The 27,565-nt window shown below is 39.3% G+C and overlaps 1 protein-coding gene across 1 annotated transcript in view; it reads left to right on the top strand.

Annotated features, from left to right (window-relative positions):
• Window positions 1-26,899, top strand: part of SLC44A5 (solute carrier family 44 member 5) — a 197,018-nt gene extending 170,119 nt beyond the window's left edge. The window contains exons 13-23 of the mRNA XM_083359918.1: window positions 6,186-6,278; window positions 9,063-9,150; window positions 10,000-10,262; window positions 10,557-10,651; window positions 11,013-11,116; window positions 11,362-11,435; window positions 13,807-13,877; window positions 16,168-16,256; window positions 17,257-17,341; window positions 18,513-18,644; window positions 22,959-26,899. Coding sequence (XP_083216044.1) covers window positions 6,186-6,278; window positions 9,063-9,150; window positions 10,000-10,262; window positions 10,557-10,651; window positions 11,013-11,116; window positions 11,362-11,435; window positions 13,807-13,877; window positions 16,168-16,256; window positions 17,257-17,341; window positions 18,513-18,625 — 1,075 coding nt within the window. The 3' untranslated portion in view covers window positions 18,626-18,644; window positions 22,959-26,899. The remainder of the gene's footprint in view (window positions 1-6,185; window positions 6,279-9,062; window positions 9,151-9,999; window positions 10,263-10,556; window positions 10,652-11,012; window positions 11,117-11,361; window positions 11,436-13,806; window positions 13,878-16,167; window positions 16,257-17,256; window positions 17,342-18,512; window positions 18,645-22,958) is intronic.
• The last annotated feature ends 666 nt before the right edge of the window (window positions 26,900-27,565 follow it).

Below are 27,565 nucleotides of genomic sequence, written 5' to 3'. Positions count from 1 at the left end.
ACTACACAACACTGGCGACGAAGGTGGGATCCTGCTTCTTCGAAGGAGCTGAAAGTCACTAGGGGAGAGGCAGCGCACCCCTGGTGGGAAAGGCATTTCCCCCCCCCACGGTCGGCTAGCCAGACACACTAGCAACCACATGCTCAGTGGATCAGTCCCTGGGCATCGGAGAAGCAGGATCAGAAGATGCAGGAACCAGCCGAGAAGACCAGAAGAATGAATGCCCAAGGTCAGACAGCTACGAGAGTTCGACATCAAGTGACCAGAAGGATGGCTATCGTACCTGTCCCAGGTTGAAAACTACCTCTGGGTGAACCAGGTTGCAGAGGATGGACTGAAGGCCGCCACGGTGCTCTTTGTGTGTGGCCCAGCAACATTTGATCTGGCTGAAAACCTGTTCGTGCCAACGCCGCTGGAATCGGTCTCCTAAGCTGATCTAAAGAAGAAGCTCGGAGAACACTTCTAACTGAAGATGTCGGTGATTGCTTGGCATTACGCCTTCGAACAACGAACACAGCAGCCCAGTGAGACTGCGTCAGAGTACATCGCGGCCTTGAGGCAGGCCGTACGCCTGTGTAAATTTTCAAACGTCGAAGAGCAACTTGGAGACCGGCTTGTCTGCGGCCTACGAAATTGAGAGCTGCAGCAAAAACTTTTTGCTAGACCCAATCTGTCATTCACTGAAGCCTAGGACGAAGTCATGGCAGACGAAGCCGCCGGGGAAGCCATCCGAACAATCTGGCCCGCCAAAACAACACAACATGAAGAAACAGTCCACCACGAGGATGCCGAGTGCACAGAGGAATCAGAAGATGAAGAAGATGCCGAAGTCGACAAACAGCACAGGCAGTCCGACACACAGCACCACAGCAGCAAGCAACAAGAGACTCCATTCAAGGCAGAACTCTACCTAGATGTAAAGGTTGTGGCGGCCACCACCAATGCACAGACTGCAGATTCCGGTCAGCCACGTGCCGGGCCTGCGGCAAAACCGGCCACATCGCAGCAGTATGCAAACCTCGCCAGAGGGACCAGCCATTGAAGCGCCACTTGGAAGATCCAACCAGGAGAGGTACCGGGGCCCAGGGGCCGTTTAGTGTGGGGGTTTTGCAAGCCGCAGAAGTGTATGCCACACCGGGGCCCGACGCCCCCTCAGACCCAAATTTAAACTCCAGGTGGAGCTACAAGACGTCCCCTGTAAAATGGAGTTGGACACAGGCTCAGCCGTTTCCATCATTTCTCTGGACACATTTAATTTTGTGTGCAGTCGCAGTAGAAAATGGGCCACGGTAAGGCCCTCCAACATGATTTTAACAGATTTTCAAAACGCGAAAGTCATAGTCAAGGGTGAAGCTTGGTCATTAAATTTAAGAGATTTTTGAGCACCTGGATGTTGTAGTAGTAGGGGGCCAGAGAACGAGTCTAATTGGACTTGATTGGTTTGATGCATTAGGTATCCAAGTAACTGGTATCAACCAGACACAAGCCGCGAATCTAACGTCAGTTTGCGAGGACTTTGCAGATGTATTTGATTCAGCACTAGAAACATACACAGGCCCGCCTATATCATTCAAGCTAGACCCCAACATGGTCTCCATTAGGATTAAGCCTCGAAGGGTTCCCTTTGCCCTCAAACATAAAATTGACACAGAAATAGACAAGCTTGTAGAACAGGGTGTTTTGCAACCAGTTGATGGTGGGGAGTGGGAAACTCCTATAGTAACACCACTTAAGGCCAACGGAGAAATTAGAATATGTGCAGACTACAAATGCACAATTAACAAAGCCCTTTAGCAACACGCATACCCTGTCCCAGGGGTGAACCACATCTTGGCATCTTTGCAAGGGGGCACCATTTTCGCAAAGTTAGATTTGGCACAGGCCTATCAGCAACTGCCGGTTGATGAGGCCACAGCCGCTGCTCAAATGATCGTGACTCACAGGGGGGCTTTTAAAGTGAAGCATTTACAATTTAGTGTTAGTGTTGCACCAGGCATTTTCCAGGGAATCATGGAACGCACGCTTAAAGGCATTCAGGGTGTTTACCCTTATTTGGATGATGTGCTTATTGCAGGAGAATCTACAGAGGTGTTAGCCAGCAGGCTCAGAGCCATCCTACAGAGGCTGCGTGAAGCAGGCCTCAAATTAAAAAAGAGTAAATTCAGTATTGGGGTTTCTTCAACCAAATTTTTGGGATTTCACATTGATGCTAACGGCATTCACCTAGCTGAGTCCAAAGTGAAGGCCATTCAAATGACACCTAGCCCTAAATCAAAAGGAGAGCTACAAGCATTCTTGGGCCTTCTCAATTTTTACCATGCATTTCTGCCTAACAAGGCCGCATTGGCAGAGCCACTTCACAAGCTCTTAGATAAAAAAGCTTCATGGAAATGGACCAGCATTCACAAGAAAAGTTTCCAAGACCTAAAGGCACTTTTGTCGGTTAAATCTACTGTCACTCATTTTAGGGAGTCTAAACCAGTCTGTTTAGCATGTGATGCATCCCCTTATGGTATGGGGGCAGTCTTGAGTCATTTAGAGAAGAATGGAACACAAGTTCCTATTGCATTTTATTCAAGTACACTGTCCTCTGCTGAGCGTAACTACGCTCAAATTGACAAAGAGGCCTTAGCCATTGTAGCAGGAATTAAAAAATTCCATGACTATTTATATGGAAGGGACTTCACAGTCTTCACAGACCACAAACCACTACTGGGACTCTTTACAACAGACAAACAAACACCCCACATAGTTTCCCCAAGAATGTTGAGATGGTCTAGTTTTCTATCATCCTACACATTTAAACTGGTTCACAAACCCGGCAAAGAAATGGGCCATGCTGATGGCCTGAGCAGACTTCCACTACCACTAATTGAACCAGATCTGGCCCCAGCGGCCAGAATCCTGTCCATTCAGGATTTGCCAGAATTTCCCCTCCACGCAGGGGACATAGCTGCAGAAACAGCTACTGATAAAACACTTAGTAGAGTGCTTTCATGGGTGCACACAGGGTGGTTAGATAAAAGCCCAGGCTCTGAATTCCAGAGTTACTTTGCAAGAAGACACGAGCTATCAGCTCACAAGGGTTGTATCCTATGGGGAAACAGGGTCATAGTTCCTACTTCACTGAGAGATAGAGTTTTACAGTCACTACATGAAGGCCATCCAGGCATTGTCCATATAAAAGCTTTAGCAAGAAGCTACCTATGGTGGCCAGACCTAGACAAGGCCATCGAGGCACAGGTGTATGGATGTTATACATGCCAGCAATCAAGGCCTGAAATGCCACACGCTCCAGTTCACAGGTGGGAGGAAACGCACACTCCTTGGTTTAGAATTCACATAGACTTTGCTGGGTCCTTTCAGGGACAGCTCTTCCTCATAGTGGTAGACAGCCATTCTAAATGGCTGGAAGTAATCCCGGTTGCAAACATGACTACTGCTAGGACCATCCAGGTGCTGAGAAAACTCTTTGCCACACATGGGCTGCCAGATGTCCTAGTTTCAGACAATGGGGCTCAATTCACTGCTGCTGAATTTCAGGCTTTCCTAAGGGCAAACCTCATCAGACACGCAATGTCTGCCCCCTTTCATCCGTCCAGTAACAGTCAAGCTGAATGTATGGTAAGGACCACAAAGGAGTCACTTGAATGCATAGTAACTGGAGACTGGCATCACAGACTGGCAGATTTTTTACTTTGCCAGCATTCCACACCCTGCACTGCCACTGGGAAGAGCCCTGCAGAACTACGTTGGGGGAGACACCTGATCACGAAACTGGACAGATTGCATCCAGATAGAGTGGCAGCAGAAGCCTCTCGACCAAAACCCCCAAGGGGGCTGCAAGTGGGTGATGGGGTGTGGGCTAGGAACTAAGGGCATGGGAATCTGTGGGTTCCTGGAAAAATAACTAAATCATCTGGTCCCCTCTCTTACAAAGTGGGGCTGGAGGGAGGGCGAGTTGTCAGATGCCACATTGATCAACTTAGCGATTTTCAGAATGACCACTAAGTGAGGACTGTATAATAAGTCCCTCCCAAGGTCCCCAAGCTGGCAACCAAGCTAGCCCTTGCATAGACTCAGAAGACTATCACAGCACAAGTAATGAGTTGGCCGTAGAGGAGGGGGGTCCGGAAGTGCCACATGGATCCCCTGATGGAGCAAGCCAACCTGATTTCCACAGCCGCTGTGCTAACTCTGCTGAACAAGTTGACTCTGGGGTGGGCCAACCTGGAGAGGCCAGCCAGAGAGCTTCTGGTTCAAGTGTATCAAAGGACACTGGTCTGCCCGGCCCGATGGGTAAGCTGGTAGACCAGAAAGTGACTGAACCCCTGAGGCGTTCTACAAGGGCACACATGCCTTCTGCTTATTTAGCAGATTACATAGTAAAATAAAGAACTATAATGTTGTATGTACTTGTGTTAAATTGTTGGCTTTGATACTGTACTGAAACAATGATGGAGCTATAATGTTGTTAATTGTCTTATTGTACTGATAATGGGAGCACATTCATACTGGTGTTAAATCTTGTAAGTTGTATTGTTATGCTTATTGTTGCTATGATGTTGTTTGTTCCAAGAGGGGTGTTATGTATTGGGCTTAAGTGTTAACACCACGTGGTAAGCTGGAGCTAGCTAACGGCTCCCAGCAACTCAGACACCCTGTCTCCGGTGCTATTGGCTGCCCCTAGGCGGCAATGGGTTGCTTTAAACCTATTGGCTGCCACCTAGGGGCCAGGCTATAAATTGCTGCAGGCTGCAGCTCAGTTCCTCAGTTCAGATCCTGCAAGCAAATAAACATGACCATTGCTGAACTCACTTGCCTCGTCTTCATTCCTGCGCAACGAACTCACTACACAACAAAAATAGTAGACTTTTATTTAAAATTGACTTTTTTTATTCCATGTGTGGACCAAAGAAAGTCTCCATTCTTGTTTACCTTTTTCCTACTTACAAGCAAACAGTCTATGGTAACCACTCTATGCCACTCCTGGGTAGTTTCTGACTTTCTGCCATGGCACTCGTAGGTGGTGCTGGATGATTCACTGAGTTTCATTTTCCCCCTAAATATTTTGTCCTTGTGTTTGAATATTTCCTTCCCTTCACAAAAGTCCCCTTCGCTGATGTTAGAAATTCTGTTTATTTAAAGCATCACATAGAACAAACAAAGAAACAGTCACCATGTGCTTTACTGCTCAACTATAATACCCTAAGAGGAAACTGTACTTAGAACAAAAAAGCATAAAGTATATACCATAGATCCAAATTTGTAAATACTGCCATCTACTGGCTGAATACTACTGTAGTTGCACAGAGATACATTCCAACAGTGAATTCCAACAATTGGTAACAATAATTTAATATGTCTCATTGTATTTGTAAATCCAAGAAAGAAAATTCTGAACTTTATTATTCTGTGGGATACAGTGGGCATGAAACAGCTATTCAGCTTCCAAGTGTTCCACAAGTACAATTTTCAGTATTCAAAACTGATTATAGTGATTGTGTTTCCTAGAAGTTATAACTCAGCCACATCTGAAGAGCCACAGTTCTTATTTTTGGGGTCCCATAGTATAAAGAAGCTAAGGGAAATAAGTATGTCAGTTTCAAGTGTACATCTGCTAAGAACTATGATGGATGAACCTTTATGGGCACTGGATAGAAGTTGCAATTGAGTTTTAAAAAATGATTTTTGAAACTGATACCAAAAATTATAACATTGAGGGGGGAAGGAAACATGCCTTCTTGTGAAAGATACTAAATAAAAATATGAATAAAACAAATATTAAAGGACAATACAAAATACAAATGAAGAGTTGATGAACAGGTAGAGCCTGGGACAAAATGAAAGAGGAAAGAGGAAATTTTGGAGGGCAATAAAACCCCACTTTTATACAGCTTGTGTAATAAAAAGTTAAAAGGCATTGGAAATTAAAAAAAATAGGCATTAGTTGTCATGTGAACTTTTCACATGCATAGGCAAAAAGAAGAATTTTAAAATGTAAAGAAATGTGGGAATTTACATCACTTTCACAATGACATATACTACACATATTTGCGTAACAAAAACTTATACAAGAAGTAGAAATCACAGTGAAAATCTGGTATGCTGTATGCAAAGTCCATTGTTTCTCAGCATGACATCTGATAAATTGAATAACTTTATCCATTTATTTATTTATTTAGGGCAATTGGCTACATCATGTCTACGTTATTCTACCCAATTATAACCTTTATTCTTATCGCCATCTGCATTTCATACTGGGCAGTGACAGCTGTGTATCCTTTTCTATCAAGGAGTAAGTGGTTACGTAGTTATTTTCACATCTCCAGGTGAGCAGTTTATTGGCATGTATGTGCATGTATTCATCACACTATTCCCTTTGGGAACATTATGTGGAATCCAGAAAAGAGTAATAAATAGTATTTTTTTTAGAAAGGAATGAAGGAAGAAAAAGGAAAAATTGCTAAATGATATACAACACCATGTACTACAGGTAGCTCTCAACTTACTGCCACAGGTAGGACCAGAATTTGCCTTGCTAAGCAAGACATTTATTAAATGAGTCATCCCAAATTTTATGACTTTTTTTTTTGTACAGCTGTTAAGCAGTTATTAGGTGAATAATGGCTTCCCCCATGGACTTTGCTTGCCAGAAGCCAGTGGTGAAGGTTGCAAATGGTGAGCATGTGACCTTGGGATACTGCAACTGTCATGATTGCCTGGATTTTGATCATGCGACCATGGGAATGCTGCAGTGGTAGTAGGTGCAAGGGCAGGTTATACTTCACTTTTTGGTATTGGTGTAACTTTGAATGGTCACTAAAAGGATGGTTGTAAGTTTGAGGACTATCTGTATACCTTTCCATTCTCTTCTGCCCTAGCAAACTAGCCTTGTGAATTTTTATATTGCAGGTAGTTTACAACCACAGCTGAGCCCAACATTTCTGTTGCTAAGTGAGACGTTTGTTCAGTGAGTTTTTATGACCCCTCTTGCCACAGTTGTTAAGTGAATCACTGCAGTTGATAGGTTAGTAACACCGTTGTTAAGTGAATCTGGCTTCCCCATTGACTTTGCTGGTCAAAAGGTTGCAAAAAGTGATCTTGGGACACTGCAACAGTTATAAGTAGGAGTCAGTTGCCAAGCATCTGAATGTTGATCACATGACCATGGGGATGCTGCAATGGTTGTAAGTGTGAAAAATGGTCATAAGTCCCTTCTTTCAGTACCATTGTAACTTTGAATGGACACTAAATGAACTATTGTAAGTCAAGACTACTGTACTCCATACACTATCTTTAGTCTGTAGGCTTCCCATTTCTTTCTTTTTGTGGCTCTTTTTAATGCTATTCCATTACAACTTTCATATTCTACTCTTTCTCTAGATCCATTATTTCTTCCTTCAGATATTGGTAATTCATGAATAGGCCACCACAGGGTTTTGTTTTGTTTTTGCTGTTCACTTTTATTACAAGAATCTCACCAGACTGGCTGCATTCCCTTGGGAACCAGCAGAGAAGGCTTCACTAGTTTGGTCTATGATGTTTCTTCCATACTGACATGCCTCTTAACTTCTTCCTCTCCTTTAGTCGATGAATCGACCACATCAGTCCTAATTAATTCTTCTCTGTGACCACACCAACATTCTTCTTCCATGCTTCTTTTTCATATTTTCATTCTTCTAGTCAATCCATTTTTATATTCTTCACTTGTTTATTTTTTTTCCTTTTACTACTACACACATTTCTTAAGCTATTCCCACTGCATTCAACTTAGTCTAACATACTCAGTAACATATAACATAGTGGGTAGAAGCATGCTATTATACAGTTCTTTGAACAATCTTTCTTTGCAGAAAGATTACACAATAACATTACTTTTCACCGTCATTTACACATGTTAAAATCTTTGCATTCCCCATTGTAGTAAGCATTTTTTCAAGAGTACACAAATTCACATACTCTCGGGTTTTTGCAGTTTATCTGTAACTTGCAATCGTTCAACACTGTCAGAATTAAGTGCTTTGGTGATTAATTCAATATTATTCACATCCATATTATCTGTTGCATTTGCTGGAAATCATTTACATGCTCCGTCAAGAATATGCATACAAATTATAGATGTATTCACCTTCCTAACCAACACATTTCTAACAAGCTTTGCTTATACACTGATCCCTAAATGCATTAAAGAATCAAGGGGAAATCATACAAGCTTGTTATTCCCCAGCTCAACACTAACAATTTGTTAAACATTCCATTTATTCTATGGCATCCTTTAAACTAGAGTGTGCTCTTAATGCATTCAATAACCAATCTTAAACCAAACCATGCTTATGCAAAATTTTCATAATTCAAATCTATCCAATTTATCATACTTCTTTGCTAAGCTATGAAAGAAGCAAGCATCTTAACTGCTTTCAGAAGAAGCTACATTTTTGCATTGGAAGAAATCTCTATTTCAATTTCTTACACTTAATTGATTCAAGTATCATGTGATTATTTTTTTTGCCATCAAAATTGCAGTTTGAGAACACTTGATTTGTTCAAGTAAATAAATGGACTCTTAACAAAATTCAGTGTGCATATGAATATCTTGTGTTCTTCAGTGGTTTCTTAATTACTTATTTACACGCTCATATGTCTTCCCACAAATTCTCTTCTCACTGATTAATTGTGGGTGAAATCCTTACATAAAATGCAAGTTTGCACGGTTGTGAACTTTTTACATTTGGGTAGAAGTGTCTTGGGATATTAGATGGCTTATTTTTTTAACTTGTTGAAATGTATTTTTATTTTTCTGAGCTTTCTCAGTATTTTTCACCACAGTATCCCTACTGTGTATGTGTTCTTTGAGCTACACTATTTCCTTTTTCATTAATTACTTGCAGACCAGGCAAATAGGTTTTTAGAAAATGCATGCGTGCTATGGTTATCATATCTTCTGCTAGTCATTAAAAAGCAAAGGAAATTAAATGTATTCTTTGTGACTCTTCCTCTTGATAGAACATTACATACTGTGACTATCTGATTCTATTTGTTCTTAACCCAATGAAATCAAGTTTCCTGGCTACCTCAGGAGAACCTGTGTACAAAGTTATGGCTAATCAAAGCTTATGCAAGTATGCAAATTTGACCTGTTATCCAGAGGTAAGCAAATGGGTAAAAGAAACCCATGTACATTCTAGTTCTTCATTAGTTAATGCCCTATGCTTTCGTAATGCCCTATGCACTATGAATGCCCCACATTCCTTCTGACAAATTTGTAGAAATGAATCTTTTTAGTCTACTGTAATCATAAGTGGGTGCAGAGAGGCTTGCATTGGCCAAACATAAGACTAAATTATTGGTTGTTTGATTAACTTTGTTAACAGTTTTCTGAAACTGTTAGAAGCATTAGAAATTTACTGAAGCCTGTGAAGCATCTACACCAGGGGTCCTCAAACTTGGCCCTTTGATGACTTGTGGACTTCAACTCCCAGAATTCCTCAGCCAGGCACGCTGGCTGAGGAATTCTGGGAGTTGAAGTCCACAAGTCATCAAAGGGCCAAGTTTGAGGACCCCTAATCTACACAGACACAGTACTGCTTAAAATGAGGCATTGACGATGGTTTGTAAGAATTATTTGCCATATGAATTAATTACCAGTTGAGATTTTTTTATATAGTAACAGCTTGAATTCTGCTAAAGCAAAAATTTCCATCACATGCAGAAGTTCTGGAGTTTCTTTTAGACAAATATCAGATCTAGTATTTTGATTGTGCTTATGCAGGCTATCTCAAGCTGTTTTTAGAATATGCTACACAATGCATTTTTATTTCACTATCCCAAATTTTAAATAGACGAGTATCTTTAATACTTACAGTATACAATCATTAGCTGAACACTGCCCTCTTTTGTTCTCTGTCCATTCGCCTAACTTTGGAAAGATTCACAGTTTGAGATGGCACTGAGATCATTTTGTATCTCCAAATGATGTTATTTTCTGTTCCTGAACAGACTTTCAATACAACCAATGTGACCAAACTATGTCCAGGGGCACAGTGCACATTTGCTTTCTACGGGGGAGAAAGTCTATACCACCGCTACATCTTAGTCTTTCAAATTATCAATGTGTTTGTCTTTCTCTGGCTGGTCAATTTTTCAATCGCATTGGGTCAATGTACCCTTGCCGGTGCCTTTGCTTCTTACTATTGGGCCTTCCGAAAACCTGCTGACATCCCACCCTGCCCACTCTTTTCTTCATTTGGACGAGCAATACGGTAAGTAAGGAATTACGTCGGTGTTTGAATTCGGCTTGTCTCTATCTTCAATGTCATGTTTTCCACACAAGTATATTTTAAACATAGCTGTAACTTCCCTTTGGCCCTAGCGGTAGCAGTAAATTAGAACTACAAATTCATATATATATATACACACTTGGTGAATACATGTTATGATCCATTATGGTACATAGTAGAATTTTTATCAGCCATATTAACCCTTTTTGTAACTGTACAATGTGTAGTAACACATTTCTTTCTGAAGAATAACATTTGATATTTTTCCCCCTTTAGGTATCATACAGGTTCTTTAGCATTTGGCTCCTTGATTCTTGGAGTGGTTCAACTAATTAGAGTAGTCCTGGAATATCTTGATCACAAACTTAAGGGTGAGTTTCATGGAATAAGACTTTGCTTTTTCAGATTGTGAACACTAGTATGCCTTCTCATTCATATGTAACAGAAACCGGAAGCATTTATACTCATAAGGCACCTAAACCATGATTGGCTTACATATCTTTCTCCAGTGTTTCCATGCAAAGGGCTTTGGGAAACTGTGCTTTCCAGCAAGCCATGATTAGGAAGATTCTGCTTCCCAAGTTTGTTTAAGCAATGGGACAAAATATTTAAAGCTTTATTTAACCCTTGGTATTCTTCATCTCCAGTTCTCATTCACAGTATAAAATCTTCTATATGGCATCATCCTGGCATTTTGTAATTGTTATGAAATGTTTTCTCTCTTTCATGCAGGCTCACAAAATGCATTTGCTAAGTTCTTACTTTGCTGCCTCAAATGCTGTTTTTGGTGCTTGGAAAAATTCCTTAAATTTATAAACAGGAATGCTTACATCATGGTATGTTTTCTTTTTTCACTCTCTCCTTTTCCAGTACACTTCTACCCAATGTCTAGCAAACTATAATTGGTGTGGATTTAATTTTTAATATAATGGTTTAAACCCTAGTATTTAAACCATTTCTGGATTGAAATGTTTATATATATATATATATATTTCTGCATACTAAAAGATACTTTAATATCTAGTCCATAGTAGACGTCAGACAACTTTAATATATGTTAATAGCTATTACTATTCTGCAGATTGCAATCTATGGTAAAAACTTCTGCACCTCAGCAAGAGATGCGTTCTTTCTTCTCATGAGAAATGTGGTGAGGTAAGGATACATAATCCCATAATGCTCCATATATTTGCCCTCACTAAAAATGTGCTTGGTTAATTTTAAAATATTCATATTATTCCCATTTATCTAAGACTGATGCCCTCTAGATATTTTGAGCCATTAATTCCAGGATGCTGTCCTGCCCGTAAATTCTTGGAGTTGCATAAGCAATGCTTCTGGAGAATTCCAGTTTAGGAACAGATCGCCTTTAAAGGCTAGATCACATTTTTAATTGTTTCACACAATTGTGGAGATAGAAACTTTAAAGCATGGACTAATGCTGCAAACAAGTTTGTTCTAGATTCACAAAGAATATAGTTAATACTCCTAGCATATGTTTATTTGAGTTAAATTGAAAAATGTTATATTTATTTTATTTAAGTCCATCTCACATCAAGTGAATATTAATAAAAGCATTTAACCAAGACGTTTTCAGTTTTTACCTTCTTGGGAAGTTTTGCTATCAATAGAACATTGCCATGGGGTGGAGGTTTCTATAAAAGGTAGAAGAAGACAGGAAGAGACAGAATGAACAAATAAACATATGGTATGCCCAGATCAAGAGTTTTGTGCTAAGAATTTCCAAAAGGATAAAGAATGCAAACATAAAACAGGTCTCATCAGTACAGTTTCCCATTTGATCTGGGACATGGTTTAATGGTGTAGAGAGAGCTGTATTCAGCTTCTAGCAGCTCTAAATACTGGTCGTCCTCAACTTACCACAGTTCATTTAGTGACCATTCAAAGTTACAATGGCACCGGAAAATGTGACTTATGTCCATTTTTCAAAGTTACAACCTTTGCCGCATCCCCACGGACACTTGGCAACTGGTTCATATTTACGAGGGTGGCAAGTGTCCTATGGTCACGTGATCCCCTTTTATGACCTCCTGACAAGCCAAGTCAACAGGGAAGCCAGACTCACTTCACAACGGTGTCACTAACTTAATGACTGCAGTGAGTCACCTAACAACTGTGGCCAGAAAGGTCGTAAAATGAGGCAAAACTCACTTGACAAATGTCTCACTTAGCAACAGAAAGTTTGGGCTCAGTTGTGGTCATGAGTCAAGGGCCATCTGTAACCTTCTTCTCCACTTCTAGCTTTATTCATGGAAGTCCAAAAGAATATAGAGCAAAACTATATGTTGACTCCCGTCCATTGCCTGGTGCAGGCATGTCCAACTCACATCCCTTGGGCCGCGTGCAGCCCTGGATAGTTAGTAATGCGGCCCCCACAAGATTGTAAACATTTAGCATTATTCACACACACACACACAGACACACACAGAGAGAGAGAGAGAGAGAGAGAGAGAGAGAGAGAAACTATTTTTATATATCTCATATGTGGCCCAAGACAATTCCTCTTCACTCAGCACAGCCCAGGCAAACCAAAAGGTTGGACACACCTGGTCTGGTATAATCTCATCACATGTTCATCTGAAGAGATACTTAAAGTAGTTAAGTTCTACGCTGACCTCATGGAAAGTTGTTGCTGGCCGAGATGGCACTAGAAAGAAAGTTGGATTCAAGCAAAGCGGTTATGATCTGGACTCTTCATCACATGCAGCCTGGTGAAAATATATCACCCTTTTCTTTCATGGATTTCCCAGAATTTGGGGAGACTGGGCTGTCTCCTAGTCCAGCGGTAGGCAACCTCGGCTCTTTTATGACTCATGGACTTCAACTCCCAGAATTCTATGCTGACTCAGGAATTCTGGGAGTTGAAGTCCATGAGTCATAAAAGAGCCGAGGTTGCCTACCCCTGTTCTAGTCCTTTCTCTAAGCATTAATGGTGTGCATATATTTTAACCTGGATGTGTCACATCAAAGCCAAATTAGTCTTGAGCTACTGCTACCAGTCACTGTTAATTGGCTGTGTTTCCATCACAGTGAATTTGCTCCTTTATAAAGTTACAAAATAATAATGCTAAAGCTTACCTTAAATCTCTAACCAACATATTAAAAACATGCTTTCTCGTCTGAAACACAAACTGCTTCCCAATAAAATTATCAATACTTTCATTAGAATGCTTCTCGGCCTTTTGGCTAAGATCAAGTGTAGAATGCTTGTATAGTATGTTAATTTGGACATTAATTTTGATGTACATATTTTTATATAACTGGCAGTCGGCAAATAAAGGAATATCTGCTTTCTCCCCCCAAATAATTTAAAATACTAAACTTTGCTTCTCTGAGGAAATTAATGTCGGTTTTAAATCTTTCTCTTAAATGAGATCCTTTGGGTACATAGAAATAGTATGTTATGTAGTTATGAAAGTAACCTTAGTACAGCAGTTAGAAACAGATCCATACTGCCTTTGGGATGAAAAACAACTTAATATCAGTTTTTTTTTCTGTTGCACAGGGTTGCAGTCCTGGATAAAGTAACAGACTTCTTATTATTCCTGGGTAAAATCCTCGTTGCTGGAGCTGTGGGTGAGTCAATTAATACACACACACACACACACACACACTTCAAAACAAAGTTAAAATACAAAATATAGAACTCAAAAAAAAAGAAATTAGAAAGGAAAAAAGACACAAAATAATCCAAACATTAAAAAGGTGCATAAAAAGAAGACATGATACATGTATTATCCCCTCTAGTTGAACACTGATTAATATATTGCTACAACATTAGTTCTAATCAATTTACTCTCGTTCATTGTTTTCAGTTTTGTTAAGGCCATTGCATCGTGTTGAGCTGACTGTTGACATAAAGCCCCTGGCAGGTAGTGTTCATCTTACGGCCAGTGGTGGGATTCAACCAGTTCGCACCACTTTGGCAGAACTGGTAGCTAATTTTGTGTTGCCCAGGCCCAGAATTGACTTCCGGAAGTGGCATCCACACAGAGAACCGGTTGTTCACATATTTGAATCCCACCACTGCTTATGCCCACAATTGACCCCAATTGTGCAAGGATAGGGTGGACCATCCTTGCAGAGGTTTTCGCATGGAATGAGGCTGATATTAGCTAGGAAGAGATCTAATCATGGCAAAGGACTAATACAGGTAGTCCTTGACAGGTCGTTTAGTGACCGTTCAAAGTTACAGTGGCACTGAGAAAAGTGACTTATGACCATTTTTCATACTTACAACCATTGCAGCATCCACACGGTCATGTGATCAAAGTTAAGACACTTGGCAACTGACTCATATTTATGACGGTCGCACTGTCCTGGGGTCACGTGATCACCTTTTGTGATTTTCTGACAAGCAAAGTCAATAGGGAAGCCACATTCGCTTAACAACCGTATTACTAACTTAACAACTGCAGGGATTCATTTAGCAATTGTAGCAAGAAAGGTTGAAAAATGGGGCAAAATTCATGTAACAACTGTCACTTTTAGCAACATAAATCTTGGGCTCTGTTGTGATCATAATATTAATATTCTCCAACAGCAGATCAAAAGATAAGTGTTCTGAATTAAAGGTAAAAAGGTAAAGGTTCCCCCGCACATGCGTGCTAGTCGTTTCCGACTCTAGGGGCCGGTGCTCATCTCCGTTTCAAAGCCGAAGAGCCAGCGTTTGTCCGAGGACATCTCCATGGTCATGTGGCCGACATGACTAGATGCCAAAGGCGCACGGAACGCTGTTACCTTCCCACCGTAGTGGTCCCTATTTTTCTATTTGCATTTTCACATGCTTTCGAACGGCTAGGTTGGCAGAAGCTGGGATGAGTAACAGGCGCTCACTCTGTTACGCGGCACTCGGGATTCGACCCGTCAAACTGCCAACCTTCAGATCGACAAGCTCAGCGTCCTAACCCACTGAGCCACCGCGTCCTTGTTCTGAATTAAAAGAAAGGGCATAATGTATCTTGTGCACATTATTTTATAACTGGGAAAAAAATGAGATTTGTCTGAAATGAAAGCATTTAACAGTGAAATTGCTTCATGCTTTCCTTGTGCTTAAGAATAAATTTCTGGGGCTAATTAATTTACATACTTTCTCCTTCCTCCTTAGCATAGATGTTATTCTAAATTAGTATCTCAATTTATCACTAAACATACTGAGTAAGATTAATGGCAAATAGTTAAACGATTCTGCAAGAAATAAACTAGATAAGCTTTTTAAAAATCACGTTTGGGTTTCCTTTCCCTTTTGCTAACTGCACGTGTTATTAAAAGAGACTGAAGGAATGATAAAATAGATTAAAATCTTCTGGTTGCATGAGTTATTCACAGATAATTAATTGGAATGCCAATTTTTAGACCATTACAAATACCAAGAGTAATTAATGTAAGGATTTATTGTTTGGAAAATTATGTTACAAAACTCTCGAGGGCGCTGTTTCTGAAAATGCATGTATGTTTAAATGGAGACGCCTAAATGGCTTGGAGGTAAACAGTTGAATAGCCATAGCACTTAGACTTATATACCGCTTCAGAGTGCTTTACAGCCCTCTCTAAGTGGATACAGAGTCATCCTATGGTCCCCAACAATCTGGGTCCTCTTTTTACTGACCTGGGAAGGATGGAAGGCTGAGTCAACCTTGAGCTGGTGAGATTCGAACTGCTGGCAGTCAGCAGAATTAGTTTGCAATACTGCATCCTAACAACTGCGACATTACGGCTCTTTTATAAATAAATCATTTGTACATTTGTGTATATTCCCAGACATGAAATTATCTATTGCAAACTATATTGTTTCAAAACCTGAGAGCTTTGAAATCCAACTAAGTCACATTGTAATTAATGCTGCGTGTACGTGTTTTTCCTGCAGGTGTCCTGGCCTTCTTTTTCTTCACACACAGGATACCAGTATTTGCACAAGAAGCACCTTCCTTGAATTATTATTGGGTCCCCCTCTTGGTAAGTTCAAATGAAGAATTAAAGGTCCAAGCATGAGGCTGGCTTTTGGCATGGAAAGATCATGGGACTGATTCTCAATTGGATCATGCCTCTTCACACACACCTCAGACAAAAACAAGCAATCCCACACCTTGATTTGTTTTGATTCTGATTTATTTAAAAATCTTTGCTCACTGCTGCTCAGATACACTCTGGGGAAAGTGTCTGTAGCTGCAGTACTATCTCAATCTCCACAGGATAGCTCTGATTCACATTCTGGCAATAAGAATTGCAGGCACTGGACGGTGTGTGTGTGTGTGTGTGTGTGTGTGTGAATCATATTTGACTTGAGATTGATACTTGGATCCCAATTCATATTTTAAGCAGGTAGCATGGTCTTCTCCAGATAGTTTGAATTACATCTTAGAGATTTCCTTGCTACTTTCGTATTGGGTAGGGTTGATGGACGTTGGAACCCAAAACATATGGAGGTGATTCTTTGCTTTCCTCTATCTGCCTTGCTCTTCTGCACTTCTCTTTGGATTTTTTAAAAAAGGAAGGAAGCCCCCAACTATGTACTGTGCCTTTAAAGAAAGGTTTGGCAAGAGAGAAGAAGCGATGGATTGCCAGCGTAGTTCTCAGTGGGTTAGTGCAGGGGTCTTCAAACTTGGCCCTTTTACGACTTGTGGACTTCAACTCCCAGAATTCCTCAGCCAGGCATCCTGGCTGAGGAATTCTGGGACCTGAAGTCCACAAGTCGTAAAAGGGCCAAGTTTGAAGACCCCTGGGTTAGTGTAACATTAAAGGAAGATGTAACCTGAAACTACTGTATCCCATTCAGAAAGCTATTAATAACACTGTACTTTGCTATTAATAGCCTTGTCTACTGCACCAGTTCTAGAAAATCTGTTGGTGGGGTGGGACTGGCGAATCACTGTTACTTTCTAACTTTAGAGTCAGGGATACCTTTAGAAAAACTATCACGATAATGTAAATTTAACATGGTTTTCTTCTTTTCCAGACTGTCATTATCGGGTCTTATCTGGTTGCACATGGATTCTTCAGTGTCTATGCAATGTGTGTTGACACACTTTTCCTCTGTTTTTGTAAGTCATTGGCCTTTTGTGATTTATTTCCTCTTTCAGTCATGCTCAGATAAAGGACTGGTAATTCAACTTCCTAACAGAATTCATGAATACCTTGGAGGGATCTGTTTCTTGCTTCTTTTGCACAGTTTACTCAACTGAAATTTTTATTGCATGGGCAATCACATGTCAGTTGTGATTTCATTAGTCAGCTAGTGAACTCTTACTATTGCTAACTACCATCGTGGCTTTTTTGAGAAAGTGCTCCATAATAATTACTAACTACTAAGTATTTGATAGCTTCATTTGGTCCAGCAGCATTGCAGTAGATGAGTGTTATGCTTTCTTGCTAATAACATCCTTGCTGTTTTAATCATGACAGCTGTGTTGGTTGAATTTAAAGTAACTAGGTTGACTTTAAAAGAGCTGGAATCTTATTTCACAAGGGAGCATCAATTAGTAACTGCTCCCACTGTGCTCCGTAGGCAAATAAGTTGAGCCACCCTTATGCAATTATAAAGATTGAAAAAATGTCTTTGCACAACCTAATCGTGGAAATCCCACTTGCTACTGAGAAAGCACTAAAGACAGAATTCTAGAAAAAATGATCCAGCGTGCAATAAATAATTATGTCCCCATCTTCCTCTCTCTCCATCTTTTGGTTGTGAATCAACCACTTGCAAACTTGACCTTTATGTGACTGATAGTTGCATGGGAACTGTAGTCCTAATCTTCTAGTTTTCCATGTCACCAGAATCTATTTTATTCCAAAAGAATCATTCAACTGTCAACATGTCATCTTATAATTGCAGTTGACTTACTATTACGCTCTCCCCTCTGCCCAACCATCCCTGCCCAAGACTACTGTGGAATACAGTATTGGTAGGTTCTGTGTTTCATTACCAAGCATAAGTTAATTATTTAACTTCAAGTTAACCTGTTGCATGGGCAAAAAATATGGATCACAGCATGGCTTAATGCATCTTAGTTATGACCTAGGTGGTATTGATCTGAAATTGTGTTTATGAATGCTTTTGTGATAGTCTACAATAGCATCACACTGAAATTCAACTCTACCATTACAGGAATTCTAATTATTCTTTTCCTCTCTTTCTTCTGAATCTCTCGTTTGTTTTGGTTTGACTGCATGTCTGCTTTTTGCTTTGGCTCTTTTTGATCACTTTCTACCCAGGTGAAGACTTGGAAAGGAATAATGGATCTACAGCAAAACCTTACTACATGTCAGCTAGTCTGCATCGGATTTTGGGGAAGAAGGAACTGAATCCCAAAAAGTTAATGGGATGATGCTCAAAATTGCAACAGTGTTAGTTTTAAGGAAGAGGAAAAAAAATAAACAATTTAAAAGGAGGATGGATATAATTTAGACAAAAGACTTTTTAAGTATGACGCTTCTGGTTAATAAATCATTTGTGTTGCTTTGTACTATCTAAAAATAAGCAAATGGGCAACATTTTCAAGATGTCTTTTAACCGCTGTGAAATAAGATCACATCATAGTTTTTATAGAGTGCCTATGGGAAACGTGTAAATGTGAAGCTTCTTTTTTTTAATCTTTAGCTCTTAGTGTTTTCATAACTTTTCTAACCTGAGATTTTGCTGTCTAAAATGACAGCCATTTTGATAACTTTTTTTATAGGTGTATATTTGTAAAGGATATTCAGGCAATTTTTCAAAGCACTACAATGTATCCTAATTAGCCATAAACATATCAAGATTATTGCTAACCAGCAGGTGGTCCTAAATTTGTAATGATGGTGCTATGGCTGTATTTTTACTGCACATGCTGATTGACAGCTACTTAAACTGTGACTAAAATATGCTAATGGTTCCCCGTGAAGAAGGGCATATTACTAATTCAGTTGCCTCCTAAAAGTTGAGATGGAGATAAATTGGGATCCTGCTGATTTATCTAAAAAAAGAAAAAGAAAGAAATACAGAACAGAATGTAGGGTAAAATTTCTTAAAATATTTTCATTTTTTTTTTAAAAAAAGAACGTTATGCCGATTTCTATTCATTTTTTAAAAAAATGTAAGTCATACAATAGCTTCTGTTTGCCACCAGATGCAATATTTATGAGTTGCAAAATATTATTAGTATTACTGGTTAAGAGTGCCATGAATTTCTATGTGTTATGTAAACTTTTTTTTCTAGAAAAAATATCCATAAAATAAAATCCAATATTAGTTTCCCACCCACCCCCTATGGAAGAAATCCTTGTTAGACAAGTTTGGTGTTCCCTAACGTCTGTTCCAGCCCTCCCCACTAGTTCAACCTTTGTTCAGTGTATCTTTGGAAAACACCAATTTAGAGAAGGTTGATCTGATCTGAAACTCAAATCATTCGCTTTTCATCATATGTTTTTCTCCTTCTGCTGCTTGACAAAGAGAAAGAATTAAGGATTCTTTGCCTTTTAGGTCCCTCTTGCGTTATTTATACGAACATTTTAAGAAGAGACTGGACAGCCATTTGCCTGAAATGGTATAGGGTTTCCTGTCTGAGCAGGGGGTTGGACTAGATGACCTCCAAGGTCCCTTCCAACTTATTATTATTATTATTATGTGATTATTTTTCAATCAGAGAGGAAAGAAATGAGAGAGATGTAATATGAATGAATATTCCTTATAGCTGAAGTAAAAACTGGTCTTGAATCTCATGGAAAAGGGCCTAATGAGTAAATATCAAAAATTAGTATTCTGTATCATAAAATAGAAGACATTCCTGCGAAGAAAAATGCAATTTTCTTACTCAGAACTGGAATTAAAAATACAATTACATCATTAATCCCATTGTATGTTAGAATATGTTGTCTCCCCAGCTTTTACTAAGTAGGGTTTCTTCACAGTCATGCTGCTTATTTATGAGTTGTCTCATATGAACTTTTATTTCTGTTAAACATTAAAACAATGGGTGGCCTTAGTTAGGCTGTTTCTCCTGGATCACGAGAGGTGTTTGAAATTAATAGGACACATTGTATTAAAAAATATGTAATCATGAATTCCATAATCCCCTCATGATATTATCCTGTCATTAACACGGGGGTGATTGGCCTCTGATTGAAGCTTGTGTCCAGATTTGCACTGGTGATTCTACTTTTTCTCTAGCTTATTGCACAAAAGCCAATCTTACCATTCTAAAACTGGATTCTCCAAAATTCATTCAACCAAACTCCCTACTTCTACATTAAGCTGGACTTGGTTTTAAGATAATTGGGGAGATTAACCAATATTAATTGGACTAATATAGAATCTTAGGTGGCGGTGGTGGCGTTTCAGCATTTTTAACTCTTCTGTTGCAAAGAAGGAGGGTTTCCTGGAAACCCATTCTGTTAAAAGAAACAACTTATTTCCATATAAGAATGTTGTTTTTTTTAGAAATGTGCATACATCATTTGTGTTCCAAAACACCTGTGAGATCTATCAGTCTGTATATATGTGTGTGTGTATATGTATATGCATATATATGTATATGCATATATATGTATATGCGCATATATATATATATATGTATATATATGTATATATATGTATGTATATATATATATATGTATATATATGTATGTATATATATATGTGTGTGTATATATATATGTGTATATATACATATATATGTGTGTATATATATATATGTGTGTATATATATATGTGTGTGTATATATATATGTGTGTATATATATATGTGTGTGTGTGTGTATATATATATATATATATATATATATATATGCATTCAGCTGAATGTCCATTTCAGTGAGTAAATGTATTTTTTTTTCTCCAGACAAGTGTAATTCACCCAGAGGTGCACTCAGTTAGCTTTACTGGAGGAGGGAGTATTTTGCTAAATCTACCTACTTCAGCAAAAACTGTTCTAGAAGGTACTCTGGAACAACAGGAGAGACGCAGGAAGAACTAGAACCTGATTAGAATCATTTGCCCCTCTCTCAGCTGGAGCCTCCAAAAGAGTCTGCCTAGCCCAGGGGTAGGCAACCTCGGCTCTTTTATGACTCATGGACTTCAACTTCCAGAATTCCTGAGTCAGCATAGCTGAATTCCGGGAGTTGAAGTCCATGAGTCATAAAAGAGCCGAGGTTGCCTACCCCTGGCCTAGCCCAATGGAATGGTCCTTTCATTTCCTTCCCTTCTGAGAGAAATGAGAGAAAATTAGTTTCCCTGCATGCAAATATACAAATCAAGAGATGAATAGAGCCTCTTAACTACAGCAATCACTGAGCAGTTGAGTGGTAGCAGACATCACTGGGAGTGTCTCTAGAAGGCAACTTTTATCCATGGATAACCCAAGAACAAGTTTCAGATGGAATCCTATATAATTCATCATCAAAAAAACAACTTTTCCCATTCTAATGCCTGCTCAAATATTAGATTATGGCTATATAATAAACCCAGCTAGCACGTTGTCCACACAGTGTTAATATCATGGGGTATCTAGTAAGCAAAATCAATCATTGCTAAGTATGTCCTTTCATATTAAACTTTAGGATTAAGGTTTAAATGTTCTCAACTAAGATAAATTGATATCCATTTGAAAAATAGCACGTTTTCACTTTTAAGTCACAATGCAACCATTAGATATCATTAGGTGCATTTAGGAATTCTTAGGTATAACACTGGATAGTTTCTAAATAATTAGAACTGATTCTAATGATTATTAGAACAGGAGTGACATCCGGAAAATGTTTGTTGTTATCATACTGATTAAAACAGAGGCTTAGCAATCAGTCCAAAGAAGCTAACACATAAAGGAGGAAAAGCAAATAAGAAATTGCCAAAGAAGTCATAAGATTACCTTTTTTTCACGTGCAGTCTATATTCTGGCCTAGTTTTCATTTAATAAACCATGGTTAAACCATGTGATTTAATATGAGTGAGCACAGCTGGCAGGTTGTACATGAGCAAGTAAACTCAGTGAGAAATATAATGGAGAAATGCCCTTAAGAGAAACAGTCTAGAGTCGTTCTGTTAACTAAGCAACTGAAATAAATGTGAAAATGCTAAGCAATAGCACTGAAATTTGGCTACCATTTGAAATGTTCAGCAATGGCAAAGTGTACATCTGATAGGCAAAATTCCTGAATATCTTTCTCAGAAATGAATGAGCATTAATGTGCAAACTAAGTAATAATTTATTTTTGAAAGGCAAATAGCTTTGAACTTTGACTGATGTGTTTCTTAATCCTTAGGACAAACCCTGCCGGTTTGTTGTCGTGTCCATTTTATGCATATAGTGCTTTAACATAAAGCTAAAGCTTGATCAAATGCACTTCCTTGCTTTAGAGAAGTCATAATATACTAGACAAATCATTTCTTGATGAGATGATAACGTTGAAAATAGGCTTGGATCCTGCACTCCTTCAAGTCAAGAGCAAGGCAAAGCTCTTCTTGATGGAACTGGTGCGGCATCTAGCCCATCTGATTCTAAAGGGCTGATTATATTATTGCGCCAGTGTTTACAGTATAATAAATGCCAAAACATCCCATGTGTAGTATATATACCATATACCGTGTATATATATATTGCCAGGCGTTTGCTGTTGTGCACAAAAGAGCCAGCAGATGGAAGCATTGGATTGGTTTCATTTTTTCCTCTCTGCCTTTCTTCCTCCTAGTGAGAGATTTAGAAAGTCAGGATGGTTCTACCAAAAGACCTTATTACATGAGTAAATCTCTGCTGAAGATACTCAACAAGCATAACATACAAGGCAAGAGACATTAGAGAAGGTCAAGTGTCCTGACCACACCATTTTGCGATGGGTCTGGTGCATTGTTTCTGCAATACGTTGTCAGCTTTTACTTGTGCGAGTTTTATACCAAAGCTATTTTGTCGTGACACCAATCTTTCAAATTCCAGGGACAGAGGAAACATGAGAGATTTATTTTTTTTCCTCTTCTCTCTCTCTCTCTCTCTCTCTCTTGATTTCTTTCTTTAATTCCTGTGGCTTGGATGTTTTGGAGTGGAAGAATATTCAAATGTTGGCTCTTGTTTTATTTTTCTTGTTTTAAAAAAGAGGTATGAAATGTTTTAATGTTGAAAATTTTGTTCTAGGTGAGTAAACAGATTTTTCAAAACAATGTTAAGAGTTTCCAAGGGGAAAAATACCCTGTAAATGTCCTTTTTGGTATATATATGGTTAAAGAATATGTAAATGTCTCTTGACTGCATTTCAAGTTATGTCACTTTCCTAGCCTGTACAGCTGTGTGCTCCAATACAAAGTGCCTTACTGGCTATTGGCATCAACTAATTTATGTTCTGAAGTTTACAAGCACCATTTGAACCATTAATCTACTATTGCTTGAAAAAGATAAACAAAAACTATTTCGATTTACTTGAAAGTATTGGTACAAGTTTGGTTGTTTTATGTAGTTGCAAGTGTTATAAACCCTGTATTTTCCCTACCTCCATCTGCTCTAAAAAAACAAAGCAGTGGGCAATGTAACATTTAGGGGGGATAGGTTTTTCAGCTTGGTTTTTAGCCAGCTTGATTTATAATTCAGGATATTGAGTCTCTGCTGAGTTTCACTTCAACCTGTGCTGCAACCCCACATATAACCCTGTTTTCTGGGGTATTCAACTTCCTCAATCCAGGAGATCAGAAATAGGTGTGCCAACTTTCCAGCCAGATGTTTTATCTAATCTTCTGAGCAGAAATTTGATCCACCACAATTAACAAGAAATATTTATTGCCCTGCTAAGAAATATTATATGACCCTAATTTTAGAAAGTCTTTCCTGTAAAAGAGTAGTAGATTAGATAGAAAAAAAATATATAAAGAAAGAAAAACTTCCAGAGCAATGCCCAAATCTGCATCCCACTCTTCCCCAATCTATCCTGGGCAGCATCAATTCCAAGGGTAGCCAATCTGGCTTCTCCCATCCCATTGTCACAAAACCATATCTTGCACCTGTATACATACCTGCCAGAAGCCACAGGACAGAAAGAGCAGATCAAGATATTTAAAAAAAAAAAAAACAACCCGAAATGTTTACTGATTAATATTGGCTGTAAATTAAGGTATACAAGTAGTCCCCAACTTACCACCATTCATTTAGTGATTGTTTGAAGTTACCGCAGCACTGGGAAAAAGTGACCTATGATCAGATCACTGCAGCGTCCCCATAGTCACATGGTCAACATTCAGGTGCTTGGCAACTGGCATGTATTTTTGAGGATTGCACTGTCCTGGCATCCACGTGATGACCACTTGCAACCTTCCTAGCCAACTTCCAACAAGCAAAGTCAATCTGAGGGAAGCCAGTTTTGTTTAACAACCATGTGATTCTCTTCACAACTGTAGTGATTCGCTTAACTGTAGCATGAAGGTCATAAAATGGAACACAACTCACCGAACAACTGCCTAGCTCAGGGGTAAGCAACCTCGTCTCTTTTATGACTCATGGACTTCAACTCCCAGAATCCCTGAGTCAGCTATGCTGACTCAGGAATTCTGGGAGTTGAAGTCTATGAGTCATAAAAGAGACGAGGTTGCCTACCCCTGGCTTAGCTTAACAGAAATTTTGGACTCAATTGTGATCATAAGTCAAGGACTGTCTGTATAGTTGAACATGGAAAACAAAGAATACACTCCCTCCCTCCCTCCCAAGCAAAAGAAGAAAATATAAAGGATATGAAGTGAGGGAAATGGGTAGATGTGCAAGAAAGGAAAGGCTTATTTAGGAATTACACAAAAGGCTGGAAACTCATTTGGCGACTCTTCCTCATTCCAAGTTATTCAAAGGGCCTGTGCTTTTCCGCAGTGATGTTTGCAGTCCTTTGTGCACCCTGCCCATTTCTTTGCTTTATTAGCCAACTTAGGAAGAACCTTGCCCCGTTTACAGATCTGAAGGAGCATGAAACAGCTGCTCCAGACACAGCCACAGGGATCGGCTGTGAAGTTGGCAGTCCTACAGACAAGCTCCCATGTGAATGCTGGGAGGAAAAGAAATATTTTTCTTGCTTGGCCTTGTATGCGTGGTGCCTGTAGATATTTCAGCTTTCAGAGCTGATGAAATCCGTGCGGAGGGGGGTGCTTTGTAAAACAGCTCCGAGCCTGCGGCTTAAACGGGGTAGGGCTGCGCCCTCAGCAATCGTGTGCATGCTCAGATTACCATTCTGCTGGTTGTCTGCAAACGCACACCTCATGATTAGCCCAGAGACCCCCTCAAAGCGTAGAAAACATGGGTGCCAAATTGTGTTGCAGTGCTCTTTTGGCCGTCTCGCTGAGCATTCCTACAGAAGAATCTTTTCAAGGAATGGAAACTTGGAAGAGTACAGTATTTTGCAACACTACAGCCATTTAGTAATCATTATTCTGAAGTTACAGGAATAAATGTTACACTAGCAGTGGAGTTGTGACTGGATAGCACTGCTACCTAACCACAGGTAGCATGGGCATGTCCCTTTAGTTTTGCATAGACCCTTGCTTTCATCAAGATAATTATATCCCCTGTTAATGTCAATCATGTTGCATAAATACTACTTAACAAAAGTTACAATATTGCAGTTATAAAAAGTATTTCTTAGGTCTAACAAGACAATAGGACATCTAAGAGTGTACACCTTATGTGTTTACCCAAAAGTAAATCCCACCGAATTAAATGAGGATTAACTTTCAAGGACGTCTGTACAGTACAAAGTACTAGAGTAACACCTTAACATTTGTAATTATTTCTGTAGATTGGTTTCCATACTCTGCTCAGAAAAATGTGTTACAATCCTAGATACAAAGCTTAACTGAATTGATTTGGTGGCAGATCCCCTTGCTTCTGACTGACTGTGCCTAGATTCATGGAATTAAGGGTAAATTCTGACTTTATTAAAATTAGAAATGCTCATTATTGCCCCTGGAGTCAAGATATATTTTTAGAGCCAGTTATACAATGTCTTGTACTTCCATGCACTAATAAGCTAAGTCAGAATCACTTCATCAATTATTCCATAATTTAGAGTCCTGCTTTGTAAAGTACAAGAAGCTGGAACAAGGAGATACATATAGTACACTAGTGTATTTATTGCTTTGTTAACAGGTCTTAAAAGACTATTTCATTTTAAAAATCCATCTAAAGATAAGATGTTATTTTAAAGGATGAGATTTAATTTTCTAACTTTTGATACAATCTATTATCCCCCTTGTAAAATGTTAACATTTATACTTCATGGTAATAAAGGAAAAACTTAATAGCTTCTTAGTTTCTGAGATGTATATTTAATACTTCCTTAAACAATCATTAATGCAACCTGTGATAAGGGGTAACATCACCATTTTAAATGTGTACTCATAATTTGCATGGTAACAAATGAAGGACATTTTCTCTTTCCCAGCTGATCACTTGAAAAGTGATTTTTTAAGAGACTGTTTTTTGTGCCCAAAGCAAATTAACTTGAGCACATGGCCGTCTGAACTCTAAAATCTATTTGCTTCTGCTGTGCAGAAATTTTAGTAACATATTGTTGAAAATATCTTTGCAGAACTTAATATTTAACACACGTTGTTGTTACTTATTGTTGAACCATTCTTAAGATTTGTTCTAATAAAGGTTTAGATATAAAAACCATGGCTTTTCCTTCTTCTATGAGTGTAATAGACTCAAGCGATATGCATCTTCCTTCCCTATAGAGCCTACTTGCAGTACTTCACTGTTCCACAAAATCTATTTGATTGGTTAAGAAACACAGAGTACCATGACATTCATGTTTACTTAGCAATGTCCCATTGGTTTTATTAGGACTTCCTGTCTAATGCCATGTGTGAAAGGTGGCCTTTCATGTGTTAAAAGGTAAAGGTAAAGGTTCCCCCGCACATGTGTGCTACTCATTTCCGACTCTAGAGGCCGGTGCTCATCTCCGTTGCAAAGCCGAAGAGCCAGCGCTTGTCCGAGGACATCTCCGTGGTCATGTGGCTGGCATGACTAAACGCCAAAGGCGCATGGAACGCTGTTACCTTCCCACCATAGTGGTCCCTATTTTTCTACTTGCATTTTGACGTGCTTTCGAACTGCTAGGTTGGCAGAAGCTGGGACGAGTAACAGGCACTCACTCTGCTACGCGGCACTCGGGATTCAACCCGCCAAACTGCCGACCTTCTGATCAACAAGCTCAGCATCCTAACCCACTGAGCCACCATGTCCCTTTCATGTGTTACTCCAATGTGATTCCTAATAGTTCTAGATAAGGTGTGAGGAAATTACAGCCAAGAGATGCAGAAGACGTGGTGCATG

Source organism: Vipera ursinii (genome assembly GCF_947247035.1).
Source record: "Vipera ursinii genome assembly, chromosome: 3".
In the NCBI taxonomy this organism is placed as follows: domain Eukaryota; kingdom Metazoa; phylum Chordata; class Lepidosauria; order Squamata; family Viperidae; genus Vipera; species Vipera ursinii.
The sequence above is the reverse complement of the archived record's forward strand: the minus strand, read 5'-3'. Positions and strand labels throughout refer to the sequence as shown.